The following is a 20,324-nucleotide window of genomic DNA, read 5'->3' on the forward strand; positions in this document are numbered from 1 at the left end:
TGGAAATTGCTGACATACAATCTTGGTCAAAAGAATTTTCTTCAGTTCAGTTTTCAAAAGTTGTCAAAATATTTTTCAGATGTGTGGAATGGAACTCCATATTGAAACTGGTGTCGTAAAGCTCGAGATAGCTGCTTTCTTATTGGCTAATGTTGTCTTCCAGTTAGTCATTTTATTGGTCGGTCAAAGTTCGCGAATGTAATTCTGTCGTGACCTGCAATGGGACGTCATGAGATCTTTGTTAAGTGGGAGTGAGATCTGATTTAATGAGATTGGGTATTCATCTCTGTTTTAAATTTCTAAAGTAAACATTCAGTTGGTTTATCTCAATACAGTCGTCCCTCGATATTGAGCTGTTCAATGTAGCGCTAACTCAATACTAGCATGTCAGTGTCAATGTAAGCGTGAAGTCTTCAGTAATACCAGAACTGTGTTCCCGCTGGCTCTTGAAACTTGACAGTCCTGGGCCCACTTGCACAAAGCGATCTTACCGCTAAGATGATCGTAACTCCCATACTTTAACATAGGCTTACAATAGTCGTAGCGCTAAGATCGCTTTATGCAAGTGGGCTCTGGTGGACTGTCAATTCTAAAAATGACCGACCAATGAAATGACTGACAAGAAATCGGCATTGGCCAATCAGAAGGCAGCTTTCTCGAGCTTTACGACACAAGTTTCAAACTGGCGACTACGCTTCGAAACATATTTTGACGTATTCTCGATTAAAAAATTTAAAACAGATAAGAAGAACATTCTGGAATGGCTTATAGATGGCACAGATTGCAGGGATATAATCATAAAACCTGTAACTGTCGTTCGGAATACCCCCCGTGTTAAATATATCGTGGTTTCATGACAAGAAAAAACATTCCCACTGTCACTTTCATGATCTGGTAAGCGATGCTCTGATTGGTTTGATGAAAGGTCGTTCTGACGTGACCCTTAATGGGATGTCCTCAGATCTTTGTTTAGCGATAGCGAGAACTAAGATCTGATTTTAATGAGATTGAAATCTGAGATCAGTGATGTTATGTATGATTAGACTGAAGGGTTGGAATGGTGTTAAGGATCAAGCCCATCCCGTCAGCACAGACCAAACAGGTCAACATGAAACCACTGATCACACTTATCAATTATTTTTTTTTTCAGCTTTGATGAGCACCTTCTCCTCAGTAAGAAAGACACATTTAACGTGAGTTTCTCCTGTTATTTTTATCTGATATGCTGCTAGTTTCAATTTTCATTTCGTGAACATACAGGAATAAAGTAGACAGACACAGGTTCTTCATGTACACTTGTATTCATAATACACCTCCTGCACTCACACGTCTTGTCACTCAACTGCAACCTGAAGCAAACCAAGATGGCTGCCGTAAAGTCATTCCCAAGGCGTAGAGGGTAGTTTCGTATTCAAGGGGAAGTTTCGTATCCACGTATTAACATACATAAGGCGAGAAGGTAACAGAATGTTCCGACTTTATACAAAGAAGATCGACCATGTCTTTTGTGTCTCTCACCGCTGTTAATATTTCTAAAGAGTTTCTAGGGCTTCGGTCCTGCCCCACACTGAAGCACATGTAACACATGTGTCGTCGCCTTGGGCTTTGTTCGAAATGTACCTCTGTTCACCAAGCAGTGAATAGGTACCCGATAGGATTATATGGCAATGACGCTGTTAACCTTCTAGCACCTAAAAGGCAGCTTGGCGTGTATACTCCCCTGGGAGCTGAGAATGATTCTTGAGTAATAATAGCACTTTGAGCATGCCCCTGAGTGGGGTGGAAATATGTGCAATTTAAATGACCAATTATTATTTTTAAAATTGTTTTATTATTATTATTATTATTATTATTATTATTATTATTATTATTATTATTATAATAATAAACACAGTTTCAGAGACAGTGAACTCAAACTTTGCATGTTCAGAGGTTCTTTGACTAAGTACATTTTCAAGATAAACTTTTGGGGAGCAAGGGGTATTGTTACGTAGTGATTTCCAAATTAAAATGCAAAGGTTCAATCAGAAATCTGATTGTACAGAAAATATGTAGTGAAATGAGTAAATTCCAACTCAAGAATAATGAGTAAATGTCCAAGATATTTCCTAATGGCATTCTAACATGGCTTTTGAAGCCAGTGTAAAATCAGCATCAGATTCTAATTATTATAGGAGTGAGTCGTAGCTATGTATACTCATTGCCAAGAGAACCATAAGAGAACCCAGGGCGCTTAAAATAAAGACAGAAGGGGTGGGCGCTTATTGGGACCAATTCAGAGTCAAATTGGCGTAAATTCATCAGTAAGCCTATCGATATTCTTCTGTTGCTGGGGGGCTAGAGATAAACTGTTACTTACGTTTTACTGGTGAACATCTCCTCATTAACCGACTACAAAAGATTCTTGACTGTACGTAAAAAACAGGTGAGTAAATCTTACTTGGGCATCCGGGAAAAGGGGGGGGGGGGGGCGCTTATTTGGACATGGGCGCTCATTGGGTCGAATACAGTACGTTAACAAGAGATGTTTTCAAAGTGTACCAATTAATGACAAAATTAACAATCAGCCAAGTGTTACCACTGTGTGTCTTTATTCTTATCACGATATGCTGCACGATTTCTAAACTTTACCCGCTAATCCTGTATGAGGCAAATGGTGTATCTCGAGTCATGGATCTATGACGTCACATGTGATGCGTTCACACAACATACCAGTATGTTTGTTTGTGCATCAAACCAATCTTATATCTCTTGAATATGAAGCCGCCTCCGTGGTCTTGTGGTAGAGCGTCCGCCCGGAGAGCGGAAGGTCCGGGGTTCGATCCCCGGCCGCATCATACCAAAACATGTTAAACGATGGTACTTGTTGTTACCCTGTCTGGCGCTCGGCATTAAGGGGCTAATCAAGGACTGGTCGGCTCGGAGTCAGTATACTGTGTCTGAGTGGGGCATTCATGTTAAACTGCGGCATGGTATCTCAGTGAGCTAGCACTATAAATCGGCATCAGTCCGGACTAGTACAAGCAGACACACACACACACACACACACACACACACACACACACGTGCATGCATGTCTCTATATAAGTGCAATAATCTTGGACGCGATGTTAAACCCAATTTCACCTCACCTTCACCTCTTGAATATGAGTAATTCTTCATATATTAACCAATGCGTATGATATTCGCGTATCTTTTGTTGGTGAGTATAGTAGCAGCCCATAGATGATGGAGAGGAAAAGCTGAGAAGAACATCAGGTAGAGCTAACTGGTACCTTTGTTTTTTGTGTAGAAAGTCAACAAGATATTTGAGCATCTGGGTTGCGAGCGGCAGGTGGCGCCACTGTTGTTAGGATGGGCCGTTCTCCGCCAGTTGTATGTTGACGAAGATGAGGGCGCCATGGCAACCAGGAAGTTGGGCAACATGGCGCTGCAGTTGGGTGTGTTTGACTATACACTCGACCTACTGAAAGTGGAGCCGTTCAATGGCAGCATGGTAGGTTGTAGTGGTATTGTGTTCTGTTCGAATCGAAATGTCCAAGCAACACAAGCAATTTTCCATTATCAAACATAAACAAGTTTGCCCCCCCTCCCCCCGCAACTATGCTAATTGAATATTTGTACAAAACAACCGTAGCTCTGCGACTGTCGTAAGTCTATGTAAAGGTGTGTGAGTTGCGATCACCTTAATACTAAGATCGCTTTGTGCAACGGCACCCTGGACAGTAAGTGACTGACCAATCATATAGCTAGAGACCCATGAAGATCCGGTTAGAATAGATCTTCAGCAACACATTCTTGCCATAAAAGGCGTCTGTGCTTGTCGTAAGAGGTGACCAATGGAATCGGGTGGTCAGGTTCGCTGGCTTGGTTGATGCATGTCAGGATGTTATTTTCAGACCGCCATCATATAGCTGTTATATTGCTGAGTGGGGCGTTAAACAACAAATAAACAAACAAACAGATAGCTAGATCCTTCGCATGTAAAGATAAAGTGTAAATGTTTATGTGTTGATGCTGATGTTGCAGATTATCGCCTCCTTCGCCCGGCTCATCGTCTACTCCCTGATGTTTGTCACTCTCAGTTTGTTTGATGAGGAGACACTGGGGAACCCTGAGGTATTGATGTTACTTGCTGTGTAGAGTTACAGTCCTTTGTATCTAGCATGTCTAGGTCACAGTTTCAAATCCCATATTTGCCCTGATTATGTTTGTTGTCTCTCTGCACCATCCTAGGAGTTGTGTCACTCTTACACCTGTCACAATTCATCCACATGATTGTATCCCAATTGCGTGGATCGATGCTCATGCTAATTAAGGGCATGCCACGGAGACAGGGGTACCCTACATAGACAGGGGTATGGTACTTAGGGGCATGCAACCTCGACAGGGGTACCCTTGGTAGATTGAAGTACGCCATGTAGACGGGGGTACTCTACATAGATGGGTACCCTAAGTAGATGGGGGTACCTTACATAGACAGGGACCCTTGAAGATCCGGGGAAGAATAGGTCTACAGCAACCCATGCTTGCCGTAAGAGGTGACTAGGCTTGTTGTAAGAGGCGACTAAATATAATGGGATCGGGTGGTCAGGCTCGCTGACTTGGTTGATGCATGTCATCTTATCCCAATTGCTTGGATTGATGCTCATGATGTCAGTCACTGGATTGTCTGGTCCAGACTCGATTATTTGCAGACCGCCGTCATATAGCTGGACTATTGCTGAGTGCGGCGTTGAACAGCAAACAAACAAACATGATTGTCACATGAGCCTACTACAGGGAGTGTTGTTTCAGCTGGTTGCAGTGAAGTCAACCATTATGATTTTGGCGTAATAATTTTGGTAAACGTTTGAGACCCGCATCACTTCGGGCTTTCCTCCACATTAAGCTGACACGCCGCAATATAACTGGAATATTTGTAAAAGCGGCGTTACAACCCAACTCACTCACTCATGATATTATTTTTGAACTTGAACCCGAATTTGGAAAACAGTTGGTTTAGTGTCACATGATTTTATGTATGTATGGGAGATAAGACCTTGTTTTTAACTTATGTGTAGGCCTTATTAAAATGTCGAAGAGAAAATCTGCATCAGAGATTCTCAAAGGTGACAACAGTTCAGTGAGTGAGTGAGTGAGTGAGGTGGGTTTAGCGCCACTTTTAACAGTATTCAAGTTATATCGCGGCGTGTCAGCTAAATGTGGGAGGAAAGCCTGAAGTGATGCAGATCTCGGACGTTTACCACTTCTGTGAAGCCCACAAGCACAGGTATGGTGCTGACAAACCTAGAAACATAATCAGGGCAAACCAGGATTCAAACCCACAATCATAGGTTTTTGGTCTGCCCAAGGGACGCAACTCTGCATAGCAAATTGCGGCGCCTTAGACAAGTGGGCCACGGGTTTCCCGATAACCGTTCAAACACTCCTGTACTCTTTATTACTTTCTTTTACCCCACTGGACCCGTGAATATCTGGGTTAGATGAGGTCCTCAGCAACACATGCTTGACAAAAGAGGCGTCGTAAGCTTGTCGAAAGAGGCAACTAACAAGCTTGCTGACATGGTTGATGCATGTCATCATATCCCAACTGCATAGATCAATGCTCATGATGTCAATCACTGGATTGTCTGCTCCAGACTTCCTTATTTACAGACTGCCGTCATTAGCTAGAGTATATGCTGTGTGCAGAGTTAAACAACTAACAATTTTATCCTACTGATTACTCCACCTCCATGGCTAATATTAGCATGCTTCAAACACTGGCTTGCCTGCCCTAGACTCAATTATCAGTTGGCACTATGATGTATCTGTACAACCCACTCCTGTATTTCAGGCGCTGTATGAGGTTGCTGCCTTGGTGCTGAAAGCGGACTTCAACGCGGAATACATGTGGCAGAAGGTTGGCAGGCTGTTACCTCTACTGTCTACCTTGTCATAGCCCTAATTCAAGTAATATTGGCGCAAACCTCAGACTCCAGGACTCAATTTTGAACACTGACTGTTATTCTAGCCACTTTTAGTTTGATATTTCTTGGAGGAATTTACTGGATTAATGTGATGAATGAAGATACAGATACAGTGAAGTTAGATTAGACATCTGTCATATCAACTGTTAGCTGTAAAGTTTGTTCTCTATGAATGGTCCCTAGCAACCTTTGCTGGTTTCCCTGTGGATATTCTAGGTTAGAACAGGACCCTAGCAACCTGTGCTGGTTTCCCTGTGGATATTCTAGGTTAGAACAGGACCCTAGCAACCTGTGCTGGTCTCCCTGTGGAGATTCTGGGTGAGAACAGGTACCTAGCAACCTGTGCTGGTCTCCCTGTAGGGATACAACAGGTCCCTAGCAACCTATGTTAGTCTTCCTGTGGAGATTCTGGGTGAGAACAGGTACCTAGCAACCTGTGCTGGTCTCCCTGTAGGGATACAACAGGTCCCTAGCAACCTATGTTAGTCTTCCTGTGGAGATTCTGGGTGAGAACAGGTACCTAGCAACCTGTGCTGGTCTCCCTGTAGGGATACAACAGGTCCCTAGCAACCTATGTTAGTCTCCCTGTGGAGATTCTGTGCTAGAACAGGTCCCTTGCAACCTGTGCTGGTCTCCCTGTCGAGATTCTAGGTTAAAACAGGTCCGTAGCAACCTGTGTTGGTTTCCCTGTGGAGATTCTTGGCTGGAACAGGTCCCTAGCAACCTGTGCTGGTCTCCATGTTGGGATTCTGTGCTAGAACAGGTCCCTTGCAACCTGTGCTGGTCTCCCTGTAGGGATTCTAGGTTAGAACATGACCCTAGCAACCTGTGCTGGTCTCCCAGTGGGGATTCTTGGCTAGAACAGGACACTAGCAACCTGTGCCGGTCTCCTTTTCGAGATTCTGGGCTAGAACAGGACCCTAGCAACCAGGTGTCCCTGACTGTGATATTGCAAGAATAATGCTAAAAGCAACGTAAAACCAAACTCACTCACTCATTGGGTACAGTCTGGTGTTGATGGTACAGCTTGGAGGACATGTTCCCGAGCCTTGGCCTTTGAGTAATGTTATCTCTGAGTCAGTCATGCTCGGTGTTATTGTATTTGGTTTGTGGCAGTCATGGGACTCACTCGTAGGGGAGATGTAATACAGAAACAAGGTACGAACACAAAGTTGGGAGATAGCTCATTTTCAGTTCCAGGTTCCAGTCTTTGGAACTCAATTCATGGACGTCTCACAGGTGCCAAAATAGTCTTTTCAAAAGTTATGTTTATATAAATCCATATTTATCCCCCACCGCGAAGTGGAAGGGGTATATAGGAATTGGTACTGTCTGTCTGTCCTGTCCGGATGTCACATTTTTCGTTCCCGGAGCAGAACTAAAAAACCATGAGGTCTAGTGGTGAACTGATGCCTTTTGATAGTTTGGGATTTTAAAAAAATATTTTTTGGGAGTTTCCATTGCAACGACTTTAACTTTGACTAAAAATGGCGGTAATTGCGGGGGCATTTCCTTGTTGTTGTTGTTGTTGTTGTTGTAGTTACATGTTTGTGTGTGGCAGGGTCTGGAGGAGGGCCTCGGGTGTCTGTACAGTTCCGCCATTGCCTGCTTCCCACTTGACTTCTCCAAGCTGATGAAGCTCAACACATCTTTGTCATCAGCAGGCCAAGACAGTGCCAAGAGGGTACGTTGAGTACTGGATACTTGAGGGTTGAGTACTGGATACTTGAGGGTTCAATACTGGATACTTGAGGGTTCAATATTGGATACTTGAGGGTTGAGTACTGGATACTTGAGGGTTGAGTACTGGATACTTGAGGGTTGAGTACTGGATACTTGAGGGTTGTGTACTGGATACTTGAGGGTTGTGTACTGGATACTTGAGGGTTGTGTACTGGATACTTGAGGGTTGAGTACTGGATACTTGAGGGTTGAGTACTGGATACTTGAGGGTTGAGTACTGGATACTTGAGGGTTGTGTACTGGATACTTGAGGGTTGTGTACTGGATACTTGAGGGTTGAGTACTGGATACTTGAGGGTTGAGTACTGGATACTTGAGGGTTGAGTACTGGATACTTGAGGGTTGTGTACTGTATATTTGAGGGTTCAATACGGGATACTTGAGGGTTGAGTACTGGATACTTGAGGGTTGAGTACTGGATACTTGAGGGTTGAGTACTGGATACTTGAGGGTTGAGTACTGGATACTTGAGGGTTGTGTACTGGATACTTGAGGGTTGTGTACTGGATACTTGAGGGTTCAGTACTGGATACTTGAGGGTTGAGTACTGGATACTTGAGGGTTGAGTACTGGATACTTGAGGGTTGTGTACTGTATATTTGAGGGTTCAATACGGGATACTTGAGGGTTGAGTACTGGATACTTGAGGGTTCAGTACTGGATACTTGAGGGTTGAGTACTGGATACTTGAGGGTTGAGTACTGGATTATTGAGGGTTCAGTACTGGATACTTGTGGGTTGAGTACTGGATACTTGAGGGTTCAGTACTGGATACTTGAGGGTTCAATACGGGATACTTGAGGGTTGAGTACTGGATACTTGAGGGTTGAGTACTGGATACTTGAGGGTTCAATACTGGATACTTGAGGGTTCAGTACTGGATACTTGAGGGTTCAATACTGGATACTTGAGGGTTGAGTACTGGATACTTGAGGGTTCAATACTGGATACTTGAGGGTTCAATACTGGATACTTGAGGGTTGAGTACTGGATACTTGAGGGTTGAGTACTGGATACTTGAGGGTTCAATACTGGATACTTGAGGGTTGAGTACTGGATACTTGAGGGTTGAGTACTGGATACTTGAGGGTTCAATACTGGATACTTGAGGGTTGTGTACTGGATACTTGAGGGTTGTGTACTGGACACTTGAGGGTTGAGTACTGGATACTTGAGTGTTCAATACTGGGTACTTGAGCATTAAGTATTGGGTACTTGAGGGTTCAATACTGGATACTTGAGGGTTCATTACTTGAGGGTATCGTAGTTAAAAAATGACAGTGGAATGTTCGCTGAGGATATTTTTTCCACAGCCAGTATCTTACACTAGAATATTTTCCCATATGAATATTCTTTCCTCCGGAAACTATTTGAACCAGAAGCATTATTATTTTACAGTAATACTGGATACTTGAGGGTTTTAGTACTGGATACTTCCAGGTCAAAAAGTTGTGCATGTTGTTGTATACGTTGAAATATATGTAGTTGTGCGTGTTGCAGGTGAAACTATCGATGCAGGAGTTGAAGGTGTACACAGAGTATTTCGACACCAACAGCTCTCAGGATATCATACCCACACAACAGAGCTCTCTCTTCAGACTGGCCAGGCCTAAACTCCCCTACATTGCTGGTACGTCCATACATTCCTTGCACACACACACACTATCTCACTATATAATAAATGGCTAGTCCCTAATTTTGTTGACAAAAAAATGTCAGAGGAAGCCAAATTCCAACCCAAACATGAACCATGTTGATATTTTCCAGGGGACCTGGTCATACCAAGAGGCACGCTGGGACAACTCTCCGGCATCAATGGTAAGACAATTTGCTGTCATTGATATGAAAATAATATGCAGGTGTTGATGTCACATTTAATGTGATCTGTGGGAGGAGGTGTGCTAGGCAGGTGACTCTGGATTCCTCTGTATGTCTGCTGTGAGAGTGGAGGGTACACCAGATAGGAGCATCAATGTACGGTGATGAAGCAAGAGTTTGGTGTCATGATCTTCTCTGAATATATTATTGAAAATTGTTTACAACATCAGTAGATGTCTTCCTACCCTGGCATGACCACACTACTTTGATGTCTCTTTGAAACGTGTACAACATGTACGAGTGGAGTAAAATTGCTCGTGATTTCAGTCACTATTTGGTTTGTTCTGACTTAATTATGTACAGGCAACCCTAAAATATCCAACTTGTCCTGCAGAGCAATTAGATATTATTTTGTGCTCGTCCTGCAATATTTTCATTTGCCCTGCAATATTTTCACTTGCCCGATTAAATTTTATACCGCTTTTTGCTCTCAGTTAATATTCTCATTTTCTGTAATCAATCTAGAGTTGAGGGTATTTCTGACAGACAGTACAAACAAATTCAGTGACTTCCTCTCTCTAAAACATAGTTTCGAGACCTGCTACGTAAACACACTTTTGTTTATTTCGTCAACTGACAGTTGCAAAATATGCCTATTTATGATATGAGCGACATGTATTTTGTCCTTATTACAACAAATTGCGAGAAATGAAAACGTATTTTAGGTTCGAAATTATCCTCCTTATATTATTGAAAATGATTAGAGATCAATTGATATGATTGAAATAAATGTACTCCCGGGTAGGACGACTGTTTCTTCTCTTCTTTCTTGCACTGCGCATGCTACAACTCGTCAGTATGAGCGGACCAGTGGATTTATCGAGTTTGATATCTATTGTTGTAAACTGTTGCAAAACTCACTCACTCATAAACTGTGCAGAGGAATGTTTGTTGCAGCTCAAGCAGCGAAGCGGAGCAGCCCCATCATCCAGTGGGAGCTGGTGTACAACGGCTGGCAGCTCATGATGTGCGAGGTGCAGGAGTTGCTGCACCAGATAGCCCAGGGTGGAGGTGAGTCAGTAACATACATAGAGAACACTACACTCATTGAATGAGCGAAATGCTGCACCAGATAGCCCAGGGTGGAGGTGAGTCAGTAACATATATGGAGAACACTACACTCATTGAATGAGCGAAATGCTGCACCAGATAGCCCAGGGTGGAGGTGAGTCAGTAACATACACAGAGAACACTACACTCATTGAATGAGCGAAATGCTGCACCAGATAGCCCAGGGTGGAGGTGAGTCAGTAACGTACATGGAGAACACTACACTCATTGAATGAGCGAAATGCTGCACCAGATAGCCCAGGGTGGAGGTGAGTCAGTAACGTACATAGAGAACACTACACTCATTGAATGAGCGAAATGCTGCACCAGATAGCCCAGGGTGGAGGTGAGTCAGTAACGTACATGGAGAACACTACACTCATTTAATGAGCAAAATGCTGCACCAGATAGCCCAGGGTGGAGGTGAGTCAGTAACATACATGGAGAACACTACACTCATTGAATGAGCGAAATGCTGCACCAGATAGCCCAGGGTGGAGGTGAGTCAGTAACGTACACGGAGAACACTACGCTCATTGAATGAGCGAAATGCTGCACCAGATAGCCCAGGGTGGAGGTGAGTCAGTAACGTACATAGAGAACACTACACTCATTGAATGAGCGAAATGCTGCACCAGATAGCCCAGGGTGGAGGTGAGTCAGTAACGTACATGGAGAACACTACACTCATTTAATGAGCAAAATGCTGCACCAGATAGCCCAGGGTGGAGGTGAGTCAGTAACGTACATGGAGAACACTACACTCATTGAATGAGCGAAATGCTGCACCAGATAGCCCAGGGTGGAGGTGAGTCAGTAACGTACATAGAGAACACTACACTCATTGAATGAGCGAAATGCTGCACCAGATAGCCCAGGGTGGAGGTGAGTCAGTAACGTACATAGAGAACACTACACTCATTGAATGAGCGAAATGCTGCACCAGATAGCCCAGGGTGGAGGTGAGTCAGTAACGTACATAGAGAACACTACACTCATTGAATGAGCGAAATGCTGCACCAGATAGCCCAGGGTGGAGGTGAGTCAGTAACGTACATGGAGAACACTACACTCATTGAATGAGCGAAATGCTGCACCAGATAGCCCAGGGCGGAGGTGAGTCAGTAACATACACAGAGAACACTACACTCATTGAATGAGCGAAATGCTGCACCAGATAGCCCAGGGTGGAGGTGAGTCAGTAACATACACAGAGAACACTACACTCACTGAATGAGCGAAATGCTGCACCAGATAGCCCAGGGTGGAGGTGAGTCAGTAACGTACATAGAGAACACTACACTCATTGAATGAGCGAAATGCTGCACCAGATAGCCCAGGGTGGAGGTGAGTCAGTAACGTACATAGAGAACACTACACTCATTGAATGAGCGAAATGCTGCACCAGATAGCCCAGGGTGGAGGTGAGTCAGTAACGTACATGGAGAACACTACACTCATTGAATGAGCGAAATGCTGCACCAGATAGCCCAGGGTGGAGGTGAGTCAGTAACATACACAGAGAACACTACACTCACTGAATGAGCGAAATGCTGCACCAGATAGCCCAGGGTGGAGGTGAGTCAGTAACGTACATAGAGAACACTACACTCATTGAATGAGCGAAATGCTGCACCAGATAGCCCAGGGTGGAGGTGAGTCAGTAACGTACATGGAGAACACTACACTCATTGAATGAGCGAAATGCTGCACCAGATAGCCCAGGGCGGAGGTGAGTCAGTAACATACACAGAGAACACTACACTCATCGAATGAGCAAAATGCTGCACCAGATAGCCCAGGGTGGAGGTGAGTCAGTAACGTGCATGGAGAACACTACACTCATTGAATGAGCGAAATGCTGCACCAGATAGCCCAGGGCGGAGGTGAGTCAGTAACATACACAGAGAACACTACACTCATCGAATGAGCAAAATGCTGCACCAGATAGCCCAGGGTGGAGGTGAGTCAGTAACATACACAGAGAACACTACACTCATTGAATGAGCGAAATGCTGCACCAGATAGCCCAGGGTGGAGGTGAGTCAGTAACGTACATGGAGAACACTACACTCATTGAATGAGTGAAATGCTGCACCAGATAGCCCAGGGTGGAGGTGAGTCAGTAACATACATGGAGAACACTACACTCATTGAATGAGCGAAATGCTGCACCAGATAGCCCTGGGTGGAGGTGAGTCAGTAACGTACACGGAGAACACTACACTCATTGAATGAGCGAAATGCTGCACCAGATAGCCCAGGGTGGAGGTGAGTCAGTAACATATATGGAGAACACTACACTCATTTAATGAGCGAAATGCTGCACCAGATAGCCCAGGGTGGAGGTGAGTCAGTAACGTGCATGGAGAATACTACACTCATTGAATGAGCGAAATGCTGCACCAGATAGCCCAGGGTGGAGGTGAGTCAGTAACCTACACGGAGAACACTACACTCATTGAATGAGCGAAATGCTGCACCAGATAGCCCAGGGTGGAGGTGAGTCAGTAACATACACAGAGAACACTACACTCACTGAATGAGCGAAATGCTGCACCAGATAGCCCAGGGTGGAGGTGAGTCAGTAACATATATGGAGAACACTACACTCATTTAATGAGCGAAATGCTGCACCAGATAGCCCAGGGTGGAGGTGAGTCAGTAACATATATGGAGAACACTACACTCATTTAATGAGCGAAATGCTGCACCAGATAGCCCAGGGTGGAGGTGAGTCAGTAACATACACAGAGAACACTACACTCATTGAATGAGCGAAATGCTGCACCAGATAGCCCAGGGTGGAGGTGAGTCAGTAACGTACATGGAGAACACTACACTCATTGAATGAGCGAAATGTTGCACCAGATAGCCCAGGGTGGAGGTGAGTCAGTAACATACACAGAGAACACTACACTCATTGAATGAGCGAAATGCTGCACCAGATAACCCAGGGTGGAGGTGAGTCAGTAACGTACATGGAGAACACTACACTCATTTAATGAGCGAAATGCTGCACCAGATAGCCCAGGGTGGAGGTGAGTCAGTAACATACACAGAGAACACTACACTCATTGAATGAGCGAAATGCTGCACCAGATAGCCCAGGGTGGAGGTGAGTCAGTAACGTACATGGAGAATACTACACTCATTGAATGAGCGAAATGCTGCACCAGATAGCCCAGGGTGGAGGTGAGTCAGTAACATACATGGAGAATACTACGCTCATTCTCGTTAGATACCATTTTTACGAAACGAGTGGACTTTCTGTGGTGCCTGACCGATGGAAAGCGAGCTCTGCATGAACCATTTAATGAGCGAAATGCTGCACCAGATAGCCCAGGGTGGAGGTGAGTCAGTAACATGCATGGAGAACACTACACTCATTGAATGAGCGAAATGGTGCACCAGATAGCCCAGGGTGGAGGTGAGTCAGTAACATACACAGAGAACACTACACTCATTGAATGAGCGAAATGCTGCACCAGATAGCCCAGGGTGGAGGTGAGTCAGTAACGTACACAGAGAATACTACACTCATTTAATGAGCGAAATGCTGCACCAGATAGCCCAGGGTGGAGGTGAGTCAGTAACGTACACAGAGAACACTACACTCATTTAATGAGCGAAATGCTGCACCAGATAGCCCAGGGTGGAGGTGAGTCAGTAACGTACACAGAGAACACTACACTCATTGAATGAGCGGAATGCTGCACCAGATAGCCCAGGGTGGAGGTGAGTCAGTAACATGCATGGAGAATACTACACTCATTGAATGAGTGAAATGCTGCACCAGATAGCCCAGGGTGGAGGTGAGTCAGTAACATGCATGGAGAACACTACACTCATTTAATGAGCGAAATGCTGCACCAGATAGCCCAGGGTGGAGGTGAGTCAGTAACATGCATGGAGAACACTACACTCATTGAATGAGCGAAATGCTGCACCAGATAGCCCAGGGTGGAGGTGAGTCAGTAACGTACATGGAGAACACTACACTCATTTAATGAGCGAAATGCTGCACCAGATAGCCCAGGGTGGAGGTGAGTCAGTAACATACATGGAGAATACTACACTCATTCTCGTTAGATACCATTTTTACGAAACGAGTGGACTTTCTGTGGTACCTGACTGATGGAAAGTGAGCTCTGAATGAACCATTTAATGAGCGAAATGCTACACCAGATAGCCCAGGGTGGAGGTGAGTCAGTAACATACACAGAGAACACTACACTCATTTAATGAGCGAAATGCTGCACCAGATAGCCCAGGGTGGAGGTGAGTCAGTAACATGCATGGAGAACACTACACTCATTTAATGAGCGAAATGCTGCACCAGATAGCCCAGGGTGGAGGTGAGTCAGTAACATGCATGGAGAACACTACACTCATTTAATGAGTGAAATGCTGCACCAGATAGCCCAGGGTGGAGGTGAGTCAGTAACGTACATGGAGAACACTACACTCATTGAATGAGTGAAATGCTGCACCAGATAGCCCAGGGTGGAGGTGAGTCAGTAACGTACATGGAGAACACTACACTCATTTAATGAGTGAAATGCTGCACCAGATAGCCCAGGGTGGAGGTGAGTCAGTAACATGCATGGAGAACACTACACTCATTTAATGAGTGAAATGCTGCACCAGATAGCCCAGGGTGGAGGTGAGTCAGTAACGTACATGGAGAACACTACACTCATTTAATGAGTGAAATGCTGCACCAGATAGCCCTGGGTGGAGGTGAGTCAGTAACATACACGGAGAACACTACACTCATTGAATGAGCGAAATGCTGCACCAGATAGCCCAGGGTGGAGGTGAGTCAGTAACCTACACGGAGAACACTACACTCATTGAATGAGTGAAATGCTGCACCAGATAGCCCAGGGTGGAGGTGAGTCAGTAACCTACATGGAGAACACTACACTCATTGAATGAGCGAAATGCTGCACCAGATAGCCCAGGGTGGAGGTGAGTCAGTAACCTACATGGAGAATACTACACTCATTGAATGAGCGAAATGCTGCACCAGATAGCCCAGGGTGGAGGTGAGTCAGTAACCTACATGGAGAATACTACACTCATTGAATGAGCGAAATGCTGCACCAGATAGCCCAGGGTGGAGGTGAGTCAGTAACATACACAGAGAACACTACACTCATTGAATGAGCGAAATGCTGCACCAGATAGCCCAGGGTGGAGGTGAGTCAGTAACCTACATGGAGAACACTACACTCATTGAATGAGCGAAATGCTGCACCAGATAGCCCAGGGTGGAGGTGAGTCAGTAACATACACGGAGAACACTACACTCATTTAATGAGAGAAATGCTGCACCAGATAGCCCTGGGTGGAGGTGAGTCAGTAACGTACACAGAGAACACTACACTCATTGAATGAGAGAAATGCTGCACCAGATAGCCCAGGGTGGAGGTGAGTCAGTAACGTGCATGGAGAACACTACACTCACTGAATGAGCGAAATGCTGCACCAGATAGCCCAGGGTGGAGGTGAGTCAGTAACATGCATGGAGAACACTACACTCATTGAATGAGTGAAATGCTGCACCAGATAGCCCAGGGTGGAGGTGAGTCAGTAACGTGCATGGAGAACACTACACTCATTGAATGAGTGAAATGCTGCACCAGATAGCCCAGGGTGGAGGTGAGTCAGTAACGTGCATGGAGAACACTACACTCATTGAATGAGTGAAATGCTGCACCAGATAGCCCAGGGTGGAGGTGAGTCAGTAACATACACAGAGAACACTACACTCATTGAATGAGCGAAATGCTGCACCAGATAGCCCAGGGTGGAGGTGAGTCAGTAACCTACATGGAGAATACTACACTCATTGAATGAGTGAAATGCTGCACCAGATAGCCCAGGGTGGAGGTGAGTCAGTAACGTGCATGGAGAACACTACACTCATTGAATGAGCGAAATGCTGCACCAGATAGCCCAGGGTGGAGGTGAGTCAGTAACATACACAGAGAACACTACACTCATTGAATGAGCGAAATGCTGCACCAGATAGCCCAGGGTGGAGGTGAGTCAGTAACCTACATGGAGAATACTACACTCATTTAATGAGAGAAATGCTGCACCAGATAGCCCAGGGTGGAGGTGAGTCAGTAACGTACATGGAGAACACTACACTCATTTAATGAGCGAAATGCTGCACCAGATAGCCCAGGGTGGAGGTGAGTCAGTAACATACACGGAGAACACTACACTCATTGAATGAGAGAAATGCTGCACCAGATAGCCCAGGGTGGAGGTGAGTCAGTAACGTACATGGAGAACACTACACTCATTTAATGAGAGAAATGCTGCACCAGATAGCCCAGGGTGGAGGTGAGTCAGTAACATACACGGAGAACACTACACTCATTGAATGAGAGAAATGCTGCACCAGATAGCCCAGGGTGGAGGTGAGTCAGTAACGTACATGGAGAACACTACACTCATTGAATGAGCGAAATGCTGCACCAGATAGCCCAGGGTGGAGGTGAGTCAGTAACGTACACAGAGAACACTACACTCATTGAATGAGAGAAATGCTGCACCAGATAGCCCAGGGTGGAGGTGAGTCAGTAACGTACATGGAGAACACTACACTCATTGAATGAGCGAAATGCTGCACCAGATAGCCCAGTGTGGAGGTGAGTCAGTAACGTACATGGAGAACACTACACTCATTGAATGAGTGAAATGCTGCACCAGATAGCCCAGGGTGGAGGTGAGTCAGTAACATACATGGAGAATACTACGCTCATTCTCGTTAGATACCATTTTTACGCAACGAGTGGACTTTCTGTGGTGCCTGACCGATGGAAAGCGAGCTCTGCATGAACCATTTAATGAGCGAAATGCTACACCAGATAGCCCAGGGTGGAGGTGAGTCAGTAACATACACAGAGAACACTACACTCATTTAATGAGCGAAATGCTGCACCAGATAGCCCAGGGTGGAGGTGAGTCAGTAACATGCATGGAGAACACTACACTCATTTAATGAGCGAAATGCTGCACCAGATAGCCCAGGGTGGAGGTGAGTCAGTAACATGCATGGAGAACACTACACTCATTTAATGAGTGAAATGCTGCACCAGATAGCCCAGGGTGGAGGTGAGTCAGTAACGTACATGGAGAACACTACACTCATTGAATGAGTGAAATGCTGCACCAGATAGCCCAGGGTGGAGGTGAGTCAGTAACGTACATGGAGAACACTACACTCATTTAATGAGTGAAATGCTGCACCAGATAGCCCAGGGTGGAGGTGAGTCAGTAACATGCATGGAGAACACTACACTCATTTAATGAGTGAAATGCTGCACCAGATAGCCCAGGGTGGAGGTGAGTCAGTAACGTACATGGAGAACACTACACTCATTTAATGAGTGAAATGCTGCACCAGATAGCCCTGGGTGGAGGTGAGTCAGTAACATACACGGAGAACACTACACTCATTGAATGAGCGAAATGCTGCACCAGATAGCCCAGGGTGGAGGTGAGTCAGTAACCTACACGGAGAACACTACACTCATTGAATGAGTGAAATGCTGCACCAGATAGCCCAGGGTGGAGGTGAGTCAGTAACCTACATGGAGAACACTACACTCATTGAATGAGCGAAATGCTGCACCAGATAGCCCAGGGTGGAGGTGAGTCAGTAACCTACATGGAGAATACTACACTCATTGAATGAGCGAAATGCTGCACCAGATAGCCCAGGGTGGAGGTGAGTCAGTAACCTACATGGAGAATACTACACTCATTGAATGAGCGAAATGCTGCACCAGATAGCCCAGGGTGGAGGTGAGTCAGTAACATACACAGAGAACACTACACTCATTGAATGAGCGAAATGCTGCACCAGATAGCCCAGGGTGGAGGTGAGTCAGTAACCTACATGGAGAACACTACACTCATTGAATGAGCGAAATGCTGCACCAGATAGCCCAGGGTGGAGGTGAGTCAGTAACATACACGGAGAACACTACACTCATTTAATGAGAGAAATGCTGCACCAGATAGCCCTGGGTGGAGGTGAGTCAGTAACGTACACAGAGAACACTACACTCATTGAATGAGAGAAATGCTGCACCAGATAGCCCAGGGTGGAGGTGAGTCAGTAACGTGCATGGAGAACACTACACTCACTGAATGAGCGAAATGCTGCACCAGATAGCCCAGGGTGGAGGTGAGTCAGTAACATGCATGGAGAACACTACACTCATTGAATGAGTGAAATGCTGCACCAGATAGCCCAGGGTGGAGGTGAGTCAGTAACGTGCATGGAGAACACTACACTCATTGAATGAGTGAAATGCTGCACCAGATAGCCCAGGGTGGAGGTGAGTCAGTAACGTGCATGGAGAACACTACACTCATTGAATGAGTGAAATGCTGCACCAGATAGCCCAGGGTGGAGGTGAGTCAGTAACATACACAGAGAACACTACACTCATTGAATGAGCGAAATGCTGCACCAGATAGCCCAGGGTGGAGGTGAGTCAGTAACCTACATGGAGAATACTACACTCATTGAATGAGTGAAATGCTGCACCAGATAGCCCAGGGTGGAGGTGAGTCAGTAACGTGCATGGAGAACACTACACTCATTGAATGAGCGAAATGCTGCACCAGATAGCCCAGGGTGGAGGTGAGTCAGTAACATACACAGAGAACACTACACTCATTGAATGAGCGAAATGCTGCACCAGATAGCCCAGGGTGGAGGTGAGTCAGTAACCTACATGGAGAATACTACACTCATTTAATGAGAGAAATGCTGCACCAGATAGCCCAGGGTGGAGGTGAGTCAGTAACGTACATGGAGAACACTACACTCATTTAATGAGCGAAATGCTGCACCAGATAGCCCAGGGTGGAGGTGAGTCAGTAACATACACGGAGAACACTACACTCATTGAATGAGAGAAATGCTGCACCAGATAGCCCAGGGTGGAGGTGAGTCAGTAACGTACATGGAGAACACTACACTCATTTAATGAGAGAAATGCTGCACCAGATAGCCCAGGGTGGAGGTGAGTCAGTAACATACACGGAGAACACTACACTCATTGAATGAGAGAAATGCTGCACCAGATAGCCCAGGGTGGAGGTGAGTCAGTAACGTACATGGAGAACACTACACTCATTGAATGAGCGAAATGCTGCACCAGATAGCCCAGGGTGGAGGTGAGTCAGTAACGTACACAGAGAACACTACACTCATTGAATGAGAGAAATGCTGCACCAGATAGCCCAGGGTGGAGGTGAGTCAGTAACGTACATGGAGAACACTACACTCATTGAATGAGCGAAATGCTGCACCAGATAGCCCAGTGTGGAGGTGAGTCAGTAACGTACATGGAGAACACTACACTCATTGAATGAGTGAAATGCTGCACCAGATAGCCCAGGGTGGAGGTGAGTCAGTAACATACATGGAGAATACTACGCTCATTCTCGTTAGATACCATTTTTACGCAACGAGTGGACTTTCTGTGGTGCCTGACCGATGGAAAGCGAGCTCTGCATGAACCATTTAATGAGCGAAATGCTGCACCAGATAGCCCAGGTTGGAGGTGAGTCAGTAACATACGTATTGTCACACCAAGTCTTAAGTCAAAGTAGACACAATTTATGGATAGCAACTTCTTTAAT

General features: G+C 45.4%; 1 protein-coding gene across 1 annotated transcript in view; it reads left to right on the plus strand.

The window, feature by feature from the left end:
• The window catches only part of LOC139459837 (nucleoporin NUP188-like), a 94,859-nt gene that overhangs the window by 16,537 nt on the left and 57,998 nt on the right, over positions 1-20,324 (plus strand). Inside the window, exons 13-20 of the mRNA XM_071241542.1 lie at positions 1,151-1,193; positions 3,293-3,496; positions 4,030-4,119; positions 5,840-5,905; positions 7,534-7,656; positions 9,216-9,345; positions 9,483-9,533; positions 10,491-10,604. Coding sequence (XP_071097643.1) covers positions 1,151-1,193; positions 3,293-3,496; positions 4,030-4,119; positions 5,840-5,905; positions 7,534-7,656; positions 9,216-9,345; positions 9,483-9,533; positions 10,491-10,604 — 821 coding nt within the window. The remainder of the gene's footprint in view (positions 1-1,150; positions 1,194-3,292; positions 3,497-4,029; positions 4,120-5,839; positions 5,906-7,533; positions 7,657-9,215; positions 9,346-9,482; positions 9,534-10,490; positions 10,605-20,324) is intronic.

Source organism: Haliotis cracherodii, unplaced genomic scaffold (genome assembly GCF_022045235.1).
Source record: "Haliotis cracherodii isolate W230 unplaced genomic scaffold, xgHalCrac1.p SCAF_13, whole genome shotgun sequence".
In the NCBI taxonomy this organism is placed as follows: Eukaryota; Metazoa; Mollusca; class Gastropoda; order Lepetellida; family Haliotidae; genus Haliotis; species Haliotis cracherodii.